Source organism: Oncorhynchus gorbuscha, unplaced genomic scaffold, assembly GCF_021184085.1.
Source record: "Oncorhynchus gorbuscha isolate QuinsamMale2020 ecotype Even-year unplaced genomic scaffold, OgorEven_v1.0 Un_scaffold_1818, whole genome shotgun sequence".
Taxonomy (NCBI): domain Eukaryota; kingdom Metazoa; phylum Chordata; class Actinopteri; order Salmoniformes; family Salmonidae; genus Oncorhynchus; species Oncorhynchus gorbuscha.
Window position 1 is genome coordinate 439 of NW_025746492.1, and position 14562 is coordinate 15000.

At 42.0% G+C, this 14562-nt stretch overlaps 2 protein-coding genes across 2 annotated transcripts in view; both read right to left on the reverse strand.

Annotated features, from left to right (window-relative positions):
• Window positions 1-498: 498 nt before the first annotated feature.
• LOC124024283 (UPF0687 protein C20orf27 homolog) lies at window positions 499-8182 on the reverse strand. The gene is made up of 5 exons (XM_046338271.1): window positions 8080-8182; window positions 2454-2541; window positions 1688-1824; window positions 1187-1340; window positions 499-621 (listed from the first exon to the last, which is right to left on the reverse strand). Exons 2-5 carry the CDS (start codon window positions 2470-2472, stop codon window positions 560-562), a joined length of 372 nt encoding a protein of 123 aa, XP_046194227.1. The 5' UTR covers window positions 2473-2541; window positions 8080-8182; the 3' UTR covers window positions 499-559.
• A 1238-nt stretch (window positions 8183-9420) lies between these two features.
• LOC124024282 (E3 ubiquitin/ISG15 ligase TRIM25-like) overlaps window positions 9421-14562 on the reverse strand; it is a 9622-nt gene continuing 4480 nt past the window's right edge. Inside the window, exons 5-15 of the mRNA XM_046338269.1 lie at window positions 14408-14485; window positions 14060-14198; window positions 13060-13110; window positions 12903-12953; window positions 12747-12791; window positions 12600-12644; window positions 12442-12492; window positions 10940-10993; window positions 10702-10728; window positions 10302-10477; window positions 9421-10101 (exon numbers count right to left, since the gene is read on the reverse strand). Of these exons, the coding sequence (XP_046194225.1) occupies window positions 9727-10101; window positions 10302-10477; window positions 10702-10728; window positions 10940-10993; window positions 12442-12492; window positions 12600-12644; window positions 12747-12791; window positions 12903-12953; window positions 13060-13110; window positions 14060-14198; window positions 14408-14485 (1092 nt within the window). The 3' untranslated portion in view covers window positions 9421-9726. The remainder of the gene's footprint in view (window positions 10102-10301; window positions 10478-10701; window positions 10729-10939; window positions 10994-12441; window positions 12493-12599; window positions 12645-12746; window positions 12792-12902; window positions 12954-13059; window positions 13111-14059; window positions 14199-14407; window positions 14486-14562) is intronic.

Genomic DNA, 14562 nt, shown 5'->3' on the forward strand with positions numbered 1-14562 from the left:
CTCTGGTAATGACTGTCTGGTGGTGGTTATATTCCTCTGGTAATGACTGTCTGGTGGTGGTTATATTCCTCTGGTAATGACTGTCTGGTAGTGGTTATATTCCTCTGGTAATGACTGTCTGGTGGTAGTTATATTCCTCTGGTAATGACTGTCTGGTGGTGGTTATATTCCTCTAGTAATGACTGTCTGGTGGTGGTTATATTCCTCTGGTAATGACTGTCTGGTGGTGGTTATATTCCTCTGGTAATGACTGTCTGGTGGTGGTTATATTCCTCTGGTAATGACTGTTTGGTGGTGGTTATATTCCTCTGGTAATGACTGTCTGGTGGTAGTTATATTCCTCTGGTAATGACTGTCTGGTGGTGGTTATATTCCTCTGGTAATGACTGTCTGGTGGTAGTTATATTCCTCTGGTAATGACTGTCTGGTGGTGGTTATATTCCTCTGGTAATGACTGTCTGGTGGTGGTTATATTCCTCTGGTAATGACTGTCTGGTAGTGGTTATATTCCTCTGGTAATGACTGTCTGGTGGTGGTTATATTCCTCTGGTAATTCCGATCAGAGCCTCACCCTCCATGGGTCAGATGGCATTGGTGGGGAACAGGGGATGGAGAGCGGATCTAAAGAATGTAGAATAGGTGATAAAAGGGAAATTGTTGCCTTTGCGCCAGACAAGTATTCATTGGGGACAGGGGATGGAGGGGGAGAGAAAAGGTAGAAGAAGGAAGAGACCTTCGCCAGTGATCCAGACAGACATTCAAGTTTCACAGGTTTGATAACATACCAGTTACTGTAATAGTAGGTTACAGTAATGACAAAAACAGTGTCTTGTTATGGTGCTAATATGTTTGTTGGCAGAGGGGCACATGGGAGATTAGATATGCCTTGTTAGTGGTTTTCTGCCACTTTCAGGTCTACACTGCACCCATCTTTACCAATATATCCATTTACTCAATTCATATCCATTTGGACGATTTGGATCCTGTACAAGGAACACAGAAGCAATCATATCAGTTTCTATCCTGGGTCGCATTCAATAGGCTTCGAACAGTATAACAACTGATTGAAACAGGAAGGGAATAGCTGGACTACAATAAGAAACACTCATTTTCATTTTCCATTGCAAAACGGTTGAACGTTTTCTTTGACATGCCCTAATGCATACGGCCCTGGTCTCCAACGTACCCTCTGCTGTGGGTGTGACACGGTTGACTTTGAGGAGGGGTCTGGGAGTTGGTGATGAGGAGGAAGGGAGGGAGCACACATCTTTCCCCAGCACAGGCACCTCTGGGAGGGTGAAGACGATCTCATAACGATGCAGACTCCTCAGGAACCCTACCTGAAAAGAGAGAGAGAGAGTGTGTGAGAGTGTGAGAGAGAGAGAGAGAGAGAGAGAGAGAGAGAGAGGAGAAACACAGTACAAATTATATAAACACTTATTAAATACTCACACACTTCTTATGAAATGTGTTTAGTAGTTCTTATGTAGGTACCCATCAGGGGTGCATTGAGCAGGGCATAATGTTGTAGCAATATGTTATGGAGAACAAACATGGCTCTATGACCTGTAGAATAAGGAATCATGTCTGCTCTATTCATAACATTTCAATCTGAAATTTTCAACAATGTTTGCCTACTGAACTTGGCACAAGCAATTCGAGCATTCGTATTCCAAACCCCACCCACCTTAACCAGGAAGTTCCCATCAGGCTCTGGGAGAGCAGGGATGGAAGAATCATTGGCTTTGTCCTCACGGTGAACAGGGGAGCCCATGGCATCCTCGTCGTCAGGGAAACGCACGCTTCCTCCCTTTGAGGTGGACCCTGGGGAAGAGGCAGTAAGGGCGTGACTCGGTCAGGGACAGAAATACACACACAGGCACGTACTGAACACACGCACACACATATCATTCATGCATGGCTAAGCAGCTGTATACGACTGCAAGTTTTCATTGCACTTTTATGAGAGAGAGAGTGAGACAGAGAGCAGGAGAGAGAGGGAGAGAGTTAGTGTTTTGGTCCATCAGTATAACTTAGGTCTGACATGGCATTAGGGCTTTACAAACAGCGGGAAGGGATTGAAAATCCATTCACTTAGAGACAATCGCTGGCAGATCAATTAATTAATGTTTGGGCGATATCAGTTAGACAGACAGACAGACAGACAGACAGACAGACAGACAGACAGACAGACAGACAGACAGACAGACAGACAGACAGACAGACAGACAGACAGACAGACAGACAGACAGACAGACAGACAGACAGACAGACAGACAGACAGACAGACAGACAGACAGACAGACAGACAGACAGACAGACAGACAGACAGACAGACAGACAGACAGACAGACAGACAGACAGACAGACAGACAGACAGACAGACAGACAGACAGACAGACAGACAGACAGACAGACAGACAGACAGACACACATAGAAGTCAAGGACTCACCCTTCCTGCCTGTTGCCATGTCAACGTCAGGCCAGGAATGATGGATCACACTGTATCAGCCTGAATTTGTGATGTCATCATTACCCTCCTTCAGAGAACATGACAAGGAACAATGTAAGGAGATAGAGAGAGAGAGAGAGAGAGAGAGAGGGAGAACAAGAGAGATGGAGAGAGAAAAGGGGGGAGCAGATGAGGAATGAAAGAGGTGAAGAGTGAGGTGAAAGAGGGAGAGAAAGAGAGACCAAGTCACAATTTCTTTGTAAAGGTGACAGCTCCTCAACAACAGTTTCTTCTGGCTTCTGTCATTTTCTGCCAAAAAGTTCCCTCAGACTAAACCACCTCTTAGAACTAGAAGTAGGACAAAGTAGCCCCTAGGTCAGTTAAACACTTTCCCCTCTAATTACGGTCATGATTTGGGTATAAGCGATGGCTGATCCTAGACCTGTGAATCAAAATAGGAAAAGCACTCACATCTGAGGTTACTTGTCGCATGGTGTTTGGCAATATTTCTATGATATTCCTAAAGTAAAAGTAAACTAAACTAAAGTGTCACTGGCAAAGTCATAATGGTAAAGTGGTTTATTTTCTTTAGCTCTGTGCCAGGTAGCAACTTCTGCCCAAACGTACTCTGGTACTGTAGCGTATCAATCCGCTGGATAGAGCCCTAGACTGAGTTCCAAATGGTACCCTAGTGCATTTCTTTTAACACGGTCCAATAGGGGAATAGGGTGCCATCTGTTTCCGCACGTCAACAATAACCTTTGACCTTACATTTAATCCTACTGCGGCTTTATCAATATCATTAGAAGCGCCCAGCTGTGAGTCCAGTCCAGTGTTGCAGACAAAGGCACGGCTAAACGACTCCCTCACCTGCTCACTAAAGAAGCTTATCTCTGCCGCCAAAGCTTACCAGGTGGGATTAGAGGAAGAAATTAGAAAGAGTCATTTCTTACAGTTTTACCATTGGGAGTTGGGTACCGAGCCTAATTCACACAATCCTCCCTAATACGGAAACACTGGAGGGGAATAGCCTTGAGTGTTATGTAACCTAAGCTAGAATGGGGAGGAAATAGAACACAGAACAGAGAGAAGCTCATTCCATTCTATTTATAACGGCCTTAATGTACCATCGACAGTTATCCAGTTGTGGAAAAAGTACCCAATTGTCATCCTTGAGTTAAATTAAAGACCCTAATAGAAAATGACTGAAGTGGAAGTGAAAGTCACCCAGTAGAATACTACTTGAGTAAAAATCTAAAATGATCTGCTTTTAAATACACTTAAAGATGCACTATGCAGAAATAACTCCATTTCCTGGTTGCTAAAATTGTAATAGTTTGCCTAATTTCAGTTTATGTGGCAAAACAAGCAAGTAGAGAATCATTGGACCATGAAAACTGCTGTGAAATATGTTTTCCATAACCAAAATTATTTTATTTGAAGCTGTTTGAAGCTGGTGTGCAAAACTGAAAGTAAAAGACGCAAAAACAAAACTTAAGAATGAGAACCATAGAAATGGAGCACATAGAATAGATACACCACTTCTTATACTTGCTTTCAATGAGAATGACATATCTATCACTCACATTTCTATGTGCATTTGGTTGGGGTCACCCAAAAAGTTATATATTGTAGCTTTAAGGATCAAAAGTAGAAGCTATAAATCCATCCAAATTCCTTATATAAAGCAAACCAGACGGCACAATTAGCTGTTTTTAATGGATAGCCAGGGACACACTCCAACACTGACCAACAGACCATTCACAAACACTCAGACATCATTTACAAACAAAGCATCTGTGTTAAGTGAGTTCGCCAGATCAGAGGCAGTATGGATGACCAAGGATGTTCTCTTGATAACTGTATGAATTGGACCATTCTTCCCTGTCCTGCTAAGCATTCCATTATTGAGTAGCCTACTGTTGGTGTCAGGGACAATAAGGACTAATAAAGTACAGTGCATTCGGAAAGTATTCAGACCCCTTCACTTGTTACACATTTTGTTACGTTACTGCATTATTCTATATTATTTATATATATTTTTTTATCAATCTATACACAATACCCGATAATGACAAAGCAAATGTTTTTAGAAATGTTTGCAAATGTATTATAAATAAAAAGCATAAATAACTTATTTACATAAGTATTCAGACACTTTGCTATGAGACTCGAAATTTAGTTCAGGTGCTTCCAGTTTTCATTCATCATCCTTAAGATGTTTCTACAACTTGATTGGAGTCCACCTGTGATAAATTCAATTGATTGGACATGATTTAGAAAGGCACAAACCTGTCTATTTAAGGTCCCACAGTTGAAAGTGCACGTCAGAGCAAAAACCAAGCCATGAGGTCGAAGGAATTGTCTGTAGAGCTCCGAGACAGGATTGTGTTAAGGTACAGATCAGGGGAAAGGTACCCACAAAAATTCTGCAGCATTGAAGGTCCCCAAGAAAACAGTTGCTTTCATCATTCTTAAATGGAAGACGTTTGGAACCACCAAGACTCTTCCTAGAGCCGGCCGCCAAGCCAAACTGAGCAATCAAGGGAGAAGGGCCTTGGTCAGGGAGGTGACCAAGAACCCGATGGACACTTAATGGCCGGTTAATTAGGGCCGATTTCAAGTTTTAATAACAATCGGAAATCTGTATTTTGGGCTTCGATTTTGCCTATTTAAAAACAAAATGTTTATACCTTTATTTAACTAGGCAATTCAGTTAAGAACACATTCTTATTTTCAATGATGGCCTCGAACGGTGGGTTATCTGCCTTGTTCAGGGGCAAAACGACACATTTTCACCTTGTTCGCTCGGGGATCTTGCAACCTTACAGTTAACTAGTCCAACGCTCTAACCACCTGCCTCTCATTGCACTCCATGAGGAGCTTGCCTGTTACGTGAATGCAGTAGATCCAAGGTAAGTTGCAAGCTAGCATTAAACTTATCTTATAAAAAAACAATCAATCAATCATAATCACTAGTTAACTACAAAAGGTTGATGATCGTACTAGTTTATCTAGCGTGTCCTGCGTTGCATATAATCGATGCGGTGCGTATCGTTGCTCAATGTGTACCTAACCATGAACATCAATGCCTTTCTTAAAATCAAAACACAGAAGTATATATATTTAAACCTGCATATTTAACTAAAAGAAATCCAGGTTAGCAGGCAATATTAACCAGGTGAAATTGTGTCACTTCTCTTCCGTTCATTGCACAGAGTCAGGGTATATGCAACAGTTTGGGCAGCCTTGCTCATTGCGAACTAATTTGCCAGAATTGTACGTAATTATGACATGACATTGAAGGTTGTGCAATGTAACAAGAATATTTAGACTTAGGGATGTTAACCCGTTAGATAAAATACCGAACGGTTCCGTATTTCACTGAAATAATAAACGTTTTGTTTTCGAAATGATAGTTTCTGGATTCTACCATATTAATGACCAAAGGCTCATATTTCTGTGTGTTATGTTATAGTTAAGTCTATGATTTGATAGAGCAGTCTGACTGAGCGATGGTAGGCAGCAGCAGGCTCGTAAGCATTCATTTAAACAGCACTTTCGTGCATTTTGCCAGCAGCTCTTCACAAGCACAGCGCTGTTTATGACTTCAAGCCTATCAGCCTAATGGCTGGTGTAACCGATGTGAAATGGCTAGCTAGTTAGCGGGGTTTGCAACGCTAATAGCGTTTCAAACGTCATTCGCTCTGAGACTTGGAGTAGTTATTCCCCCCGTGGCTTTTGTGGAGTGATGGGTAACGCTGTTTCGAGTGTGGCTGTTGTCGATGTGTTCCTGGTTCGAGCCCAGGTAGGGGCGAGGAGAGGGACGGAAGGTATACTGTTACACTGGCAATACTATAGTGCCTATAAGCACATCCAATAGTCAAAGGTATATGAAATACAAACGGTATAGAGAGAAATAGTCCTATAAATAATATATTAACTACAACCTAAAATCTCTTACCTTGCAATATTGAAGTCTCATGTTAAAAGGAACCACCAGCTTTCATATGTTCTCATGTTCTGAGCAAGGAACTCAAACGTTAGCTTTTTTACATGGCACATTTTGCACTTTGACTTCTCCAACACATTGTTTTTGCATTATTTAAACCAAATTGAACATGTTTCATTATTTATTTGAGGCTAAATTGATTTTATTGATGTATTATATTAAGTTAAAATAAGTGTTCATTCAGTATTGTTGTAATTGTCATTATTATAAATATATATTTTTTTAAATTGGCCGATTAATCGGTATCGGTTTTTTGTCCTCCAATAATCGGGGTCAGGGAACGATGAACTGGGAAAGATGAACTGTGCAAAGTACAGAGAGATCCTTGACGAAAACCTGCCCCAGACCTCAGACCTTCCAACAGGACAACAACCCTAAGCACACAGCCAAGACAATGCAGGAGTGGCTTCGGGACCAGTCTCTGAATGTCCTTGAGAGGCCCAGCCAGAGTCCGGATTTGAACCCAATGGAACATCTCTGGAGAGACCTGAAAATAGCTGTGCAGCGACACTCCCCAACCAACCTGACAGAGCTTGAGAGGATCTGCAGAGAAGAATGGGAGAAACTCCACAAGTACAGATGTGCCAAGCTTGTAGCATCATACCCAAGAAGACTCAAGGCTGTAATCATTGCCAAAGGTACTTCAACAAAGTACTGAGTAAAGGGTCTGAATACTTATGTAAATGTAATGTTTTATTTTTTTTGCAAACCTGTTTTTTCTTTGTTATTGTGGAGTATTATGTGTAGATTGATGAGTAAAAATATATACATTTTTTAAAAAAGGCTGTAACCTAACAAAATGTGGAAAGTGTCAAGGGGTATGAAAACTTTCAAAATGCACTGTTGAAGGCTTCAAGTAACGTACAGATATCCCCCAAAAATAATTAAGTAGTCGTCTACTTCAAAGTAGATTTTACTTTGTTACTTTACACCACTGCAGTTATCAGTGGGACCTGGACGCATTGTGCAAAGGCATCGCGGTTGGTAGGCTTCTACCTTATTTGACACTGTCACTGTTCTACATGCAAATGCGGCACTGTTGGGAACGACTCAGCCCCGAACCGCGACCACCGCATCAACAGGGAGGGACATCGATACATGCGCCGCCCGGGACATTTTTCACCGGTTTTAGCCTAATTACAAAATACTTGCGAACAGGTGTTCATTAGGCTGCTTTGGTTGTTTATTGAATATATAGCCAATTCAATGCTGTTCCTTTCAATCACATAGCCCACCAGTGTTTTTATTCTAATGTTACAATTTCCATGTTGATGATCACACACACTGCATGCCCATTGGATGGAGTGCGCATCAAAACTGGAACATAGGCACAGAGTTGCATTTGCTGTCGTTTCAACGGATGGGCAAAACTGCGACGAATATATTTGGACAACAACATATTCGTTATATTGTCATTGTGATATAAATCAAATCGAATATATTCAACCTGAGAGAGAGAGACAGACAGACAGACGGACAGATCGGCAGATAGCCTAGCCTACGCCCAGTTAGATGTCAATACGATATGAACCTCCGAACTGGATTCCCCCCAGCTGCAAGAAAACGTTTATGAAAATGTGTAACGTAATTAAAAAAACCTTTCGAAGCACTTACCGCTTTGGATATTTGTTCAGTGCTTAGTGATGATGGTATCGGACAGTGGGAAGCGTTACTATCCCAAACGGCATGCTGCTTGCTGTGTTTGTCTGATCTCTTATTTCCGAGGCTCTACTCAGTCTCCTCTCCAGCTCTCCTCCTCCGGACCGACGCAGTCTACAACAGCCATACCTGGCACGTAGCTTTCTCGGTGACCTTTAGCTGCAGTCAACGGCGGATGCAGGCATCGCGGGGAGGGAAGTTTTTCAACACCCCTCATGTAAACATCACGTTTACACTGTAATTATTCTGCCTATTAGATAGTTGTGGTATTGGCCCTATACCTGCTTTCAGATTTAATGAAATGCAGGCTATCAATTGGATAAATATTTTATTTGTAGCCTTATTGAATATGCTAATTTAATAGGCTCTAACAGGGTATAATATAATATAATAGCCTATACAATACTGTACTAGAAAGTTCAAGAAGATTGACAACTCAAGGTCAGGGTTATTTTAGAAAAATTCATGCAATGATTTATTAGATTAGCCTCCAATTGAACTCCTATTACAACATGATTCAAATATATTCTGTCACTAATATAATTTTCCAAAAGTATTCAGTCTCATTCACCCCAGGCTATCCAATATGTTGAGCGTGAAAAACCCAGCAGCGTTGCAGTTCTTGAGACAAACCGGTGAGCCGGGCACCTACTACCATACCCCGTTCAAAGGCACTTACATCTCTCGTCTTGCCCATTCACCCTCCGAATGGCACACATACGCAATCCATGTCTCAATTGTCACAAGGCTTAAAAATCCATATTTATCCTGTCTCCTCCCCTTCATCTACACTGATGTAAGTGGATTTAACAAGTGACATCAGTAAGGGCTCAAAGCGTTCACCTGGATTCACCTGGTCAGTCCATGTCATGGAAAGAGCAGGTGTTCTTAATGTTTTGTCCACTCTGTGTAGAATACGACGACTAAATTGACTGGCTCATAAAGGATTCTTTGTCTTTGTGTCTGTCTCTGGGTCTTACTCAGTGGCTCCCAGTCCACATAGTTTACATTCGGTTTATTGTGGACATTCTTCAAAAATTGGATTGTAATGTACAAGTAATATGTTTTATTTGTAATGACTGTGGTTATGTCACAAATAGCACACTATTCCCTATAGTAATGCAATACATAGGGCCCATGGGGCCTCTTGTCAAAGAAGCAGACTATATAGGAATAGGGAGCCATGTGAGACACATATGACCCTATATAGACAGATTAATCCATCGTGTGATAAGGACAGATGGTGAAATCCTTAATTCTCAGACTGATGGACTGTAGTCGGTTGTATTGGTCAAAATGATCAGTCCGATCCAGACTCAGTATCCAGATTATCCATTGGTCAGCTCCATAGAACAGAGGAGGTCATTATGAATGGTTCTAAGAGACTGTATTTCATTCCACAAAATTGTTCCCTCTCTTCTGGCCTTGTTCCCTTCCCTATGTTGACATGAGACATCTGGGTATATTGGGCGCATCAGCTATAGCTTCCACCATATTGCTTTGACCTATCCAGTCCCGTCCTATTGGCTCAGTGAAGAACATTGAACAAGGACAGACTGAATGAAACTACCTTAAGGAATTAACAAAAAACGAAAACCCATCTCAGTCCACCAGAGGCATCGAGACAGGACAAATGATGAGCGGCGCCTCGTTCCTGCCAGACTTATTGGTGCAAGGGCTGAAGAAGGGATGAATGACATCCGAGAAGCTGTCGGTGAATGTATAGATGAGCATCTTAGCGTCCACGTTATAGAAGGACACCTGTCCCTTATCACAGTCTACGTAGATCCCTATACGGTTGGGTTTGTGGTTGAGGCCCAGCGCTGTCGACGGTTCCGTTCGGAACGCGTAGTCGTTCTTATCCCGGAGACTCAGGAACCAGTAGCCGTGGGCAGGGCTTACTATGATCTTCCCTTTCCTGTTGATGGAGTGGCTAGCCACGCCCAGGTCCCAGTCCGTCTTCCCACCCACCTCCACCTACGAATACAAATCACCCAAAGTCATAATCAATACACTACAATACAACATCATTCAATACAACAACACTGGAAGGTGAGCACATGTATATTGACATCATCCCTGGCATACAGTCCCTCCATCTATCAGGCCCCATTATGAGCCACTGTTCTTCAGCCTGGTGGCTGTTGGAATGAAACCAGCCCTGCTTCTGTTCTCACCTCCCAGTAATGGCGTCCCGAAGAGAAGGCCTGGCGCCCGAGGACGCAGACCACACGGTCAAAGCGCTCAGGGCCGTCCGCCACGTGCTGGTAGCGGTCCCAGCAGCGCACCTGCTTGCCGTCGTCGGAGATGAGCAGGCGTGGGTGGGCGGTGAGGGGGTCCAGGGTTATGTCCACTGAGAGGGAGAGGAGGGGAGAGGGTGAGGTAGAAGGGGAGGGTGGGCAGAGAGAGAGACATACAGAGGGAGAGAAGGAGAGAACAGAGGCATAGAGAAAGAGGGAGAAAAAGTCATCAATCACCAATCAAGAGTTCAATCAGCAGTTTTGTGTCTATAACTAGCAGAAATGTGCTTGACACATGAACACAGAAAACATGATAAAGGAAGAAGGAAGTACATACCTGCATATTCCTGCACTCTCCTCACCTCTGGAGAGAGAGAGAGAGAGAGAGAGAGAGAGAGAGAGAGAGAGAGAGAGAGAGAGAGAGAGAGAGAGAGAGAGAGAGAGAGAGAGAGAGAGAGAGAGAGAGAGAGAGAGAGAGAGAGAGAGAGGTGTTAAACCATCTAACCCCTGATCAAATACTGTATGTATTATCACATGACTGGGACTTTGAGTTAATAAATGAATCAAAACCTTACTTGGTTTTGGATTTCTTCCCACTGACTGGTCTGGTTGAGGTTGAGAAAGCCAATCTGGCCAAACAAAAGTGAATACATGTAATAAAACAATGGGTGGGTCTAATCCTAAATGCTGATTGGTTAAAATCTCATTCCAGCCGGTGTCTATTCCACAAGTTACCACCGGCTAAATCTATCATGTTAAAATGCCTATTTACTCTGTTCCATCAGACTGCGCAATCCACTGTCTCATCAGCCCAGGCAGGGAAGTCATGAACTTTATCTCCACTATAAAAAGATATCTAGACGTTATCTCACATTTTTTTTAGACTAACATTTAGTTTTCAACAGCTGAGATTTGTATAAACCTGTCTGTCTCTCCGACATGTTCAACGTAGTTTCAATATTCAAATTGGATCTCCAGCTGTCCCATGGTAATGAAGTTGTTGGGAGTCGGGATGAGACAGACAGGCAGTGTTTCTCAGCCAGTCTAAATCATGAATCAGCTGGCATTAGGTATACAGTATAGCAAGAAATGTCAATTGAAAAAAGGTAAAACGAGACGAAGTGCAGCTAGTTTGCAGTTGTTCCAGCTTCAATCTGAAGTGATTGTGTTGTTGGCTAGCTCCTCTGACCAACAGCGTCCTGATGGGATAGAACATGTTCTACGCCAGGCCAAATCGCGCCTCATCAGCTCATTGTTGTGGATGTATCCAAATAAATGTCACTAGATAACAGCTTAAACTAATGCTAATGCAGCTACTGTTGATATTCTGGCTGCACTGTTTGACGTGACTGTAAGTTAGCCGTAGTTGGCAAGCTAGCAAGCAAGGGATAAAACGTTTCCAGCCAGTATGGCAATGGAACATTTAGAATGAATGACTGGATCGCATTCATAGATACAGAACTGAACGACTGGATCACATTCATAGATACAGAACTGAACGACTGGGTCGCATTCATAGATACAGAACTGAACGACTGGATCACATTCATAGATACAGAACTGAACGACTGGATCACATTCATAGATACAGAACTGAACGACTGGATCACATTCATAGATACAGAACTGAATGACTGGGTCGCGTCTCTGGCAACCGAACTGATAGAATGAACGACCAGCCGGCTTAGGTAGTGTTCTGGTGGAGGTGGAGAACACAAACCTGGACTATCTCTTCCTACAGAGTGTTCTGGTGGAGGTGGAGAACACAAACCTGGACTATCTCTTCCTACAGAGTGTTCTGGTGGAGGTGGAGAACGCAAACCTGGACTATCTCTTCCTATAGAGTGTTCTGGTGGAGGTGGAGAACGCAAAACTGGACTATCTCTTCCTACAGAGTGTTCTGGTGGAGGTGGAGAACGCAAACCTGGACTATCTCTTCCTACAGAGTGTTCTGGTGGAGGTGGAGAACACAAACCTGGACAATCTCTTCCTACAGAGTGTTCTGGTGGAGGTGGAGAACGCAAACCTGGACTATCTCTTCCTACAGAGTGTTCTGGTGGAGGTGGAGAACACAAACCTGGACTATCTCTTCCTACAGAGTGTTCTGGTGGAGGTGGAGAACGCAAACCTGGCAAAACAATATCATGTAATCAAATACAGTATTATTATTAGAAACAAATGGAAAGGGATGAGAACACAAACCTGTGACAGAAGAAACAGTGAATTAAATCTAACTTGGACTACTTCTTCCCAACGACTGGTCTGGTTGAGAAGGTAAATCTGGACAAACAAATTAGAATACAGGAAATCAATTACTGTATGAATTATTAGACTGTTGGGTCTGTGAGTGTGACAGAGACATGAATGTTATCTTGCACTTACTTGGACTAGTTCTTCCGACAGCATAGTTTGGTTGAGAAAGCAAACCTGGCCAAACAAAATAGAATACATCAAATCAATACCGTATAGATTATTAGACACACAGAATGGGAGGAGCTGGGACTTTGAGTGTGACACAGACATGAATGAAAATCATACTTGGACTACATCTTCCCACAGATTGTTCTGGTTGAGGTTGAGGACGCAACCCTGGCCAAACATAAGAGAATGCATTAATCAATATCAGACACATATTAGATCATAGTTAACACTAAAAGATACAGATGGGATGGTACTTTGAGCGTGTAAACCTTACTTGGACTATATCTCCCCACGGATTGGTCTGTTTGAGGTTGAGGACGCAGACCTGGCCAAGAAAAGACAATGCAGTTTATGGGTCTATAGGTTCTCAACTGGTTTTGCCTTGGGACCCTAAATTAACCAGCTTGTCTGTCACGACACAATATTTGCATTGGGAAAAATAATCTGCAAAATATAATCTGAAAAACTATTTTTAATTCTGTATTGATTTTGAATATAGTAATTATATGACAAGGGAACAACATTCCCACCTCTTTCATTGTCAATAAATACATTTTGCCCATGTTCTTGATGAAGATTGTTAATAAACTCACTGGTTTGAGACAACAAAATCAACCAAAATAGTGCTGCTAATAGCTTTATATTGAAAATACTGTGATTGAAGACAAACTGTTCAGAGATTAAATTATAAAAAAAAAAAGTAAGTTCATTATCATTTTTTAAATTTATTATTCACACTCTCTACCTGGTTTAAATTGTTTAAGTTTAGACTGGAGTATTTTTTATTAAATTTTGTATTTATTTTACTGACACACACACAACCCATTCAAAACCGCTTGCGACCTAAATTTGGGTCACGACCCACCAGTTGAGAATCGATGGTCTACATCATCCTCTACATATTGTATTGTAGCCTAGTCGTGTTCATAAAGTAAAGTTAGACCGTCTCAACACTACAGTATTGTAGCCTAGTAGTGTTCATGAAGGTAAGTTAGACAGTCACAACACTACAGTATTGTAGCCTAGTAGTGCTCATAAAGTAAAATTAGACATCTCAACACTACATTATTGTAGCCTAGTAATGCTCATAAAGTAAAATTAGACCGTCTCAACACTACAGTATTGGTGATATTCTTTGTTTGTCACTTGCAACAACCCAGCGAGCAAAAGTGGTAAAATCTTGAGGTAATTTCAACCAGTTTTGCCCACTTTGAAACTGATAGTACTCATAGATAGAATGTATAGGAGATCTACAACGGTCAGTCATAACTCACAGATCTCCGGCAGTCTCTTGAGCTCCTCCCGAAACCGCTCCACCATTTGATTGACAGTCAGAAGCACCGCCCCTGAGGTGAGGTCAGAGGTCACAACAGCATCCGACCAATCCCGGGTCTGAGGCGGGGTGGAGAATGTCTGAGAAGAGGAATAAAGAGAATGGAGGAATAAATGAATGAGAAAAAACAAGAGGCAAGATAATTTTAAATGAAGAGAATGGAAAGGAAAAGTACCTCTTACCTTGTAACTAAGTTAACTGAAGGAAACAACGGTTTAAAAAAAGGTAGAAATTGTTGAAAAGGATGAATAAAGAAAAAAAGATGTGATGAACAGAAAGAGTCTCTAACCTTGAAGAAAAGTACGTAGTCATCAGACTGGGCTAGCTGGGTGAGGGTAGCGCTTCTCTTCCTCAGCTCAGAGATCTCCTGTGATAGGAAAGAAAAGACAAGAAATGCTTTATTACTAATAATCCCAGAGGGAATTGGTTTGTCAACCATTGCAG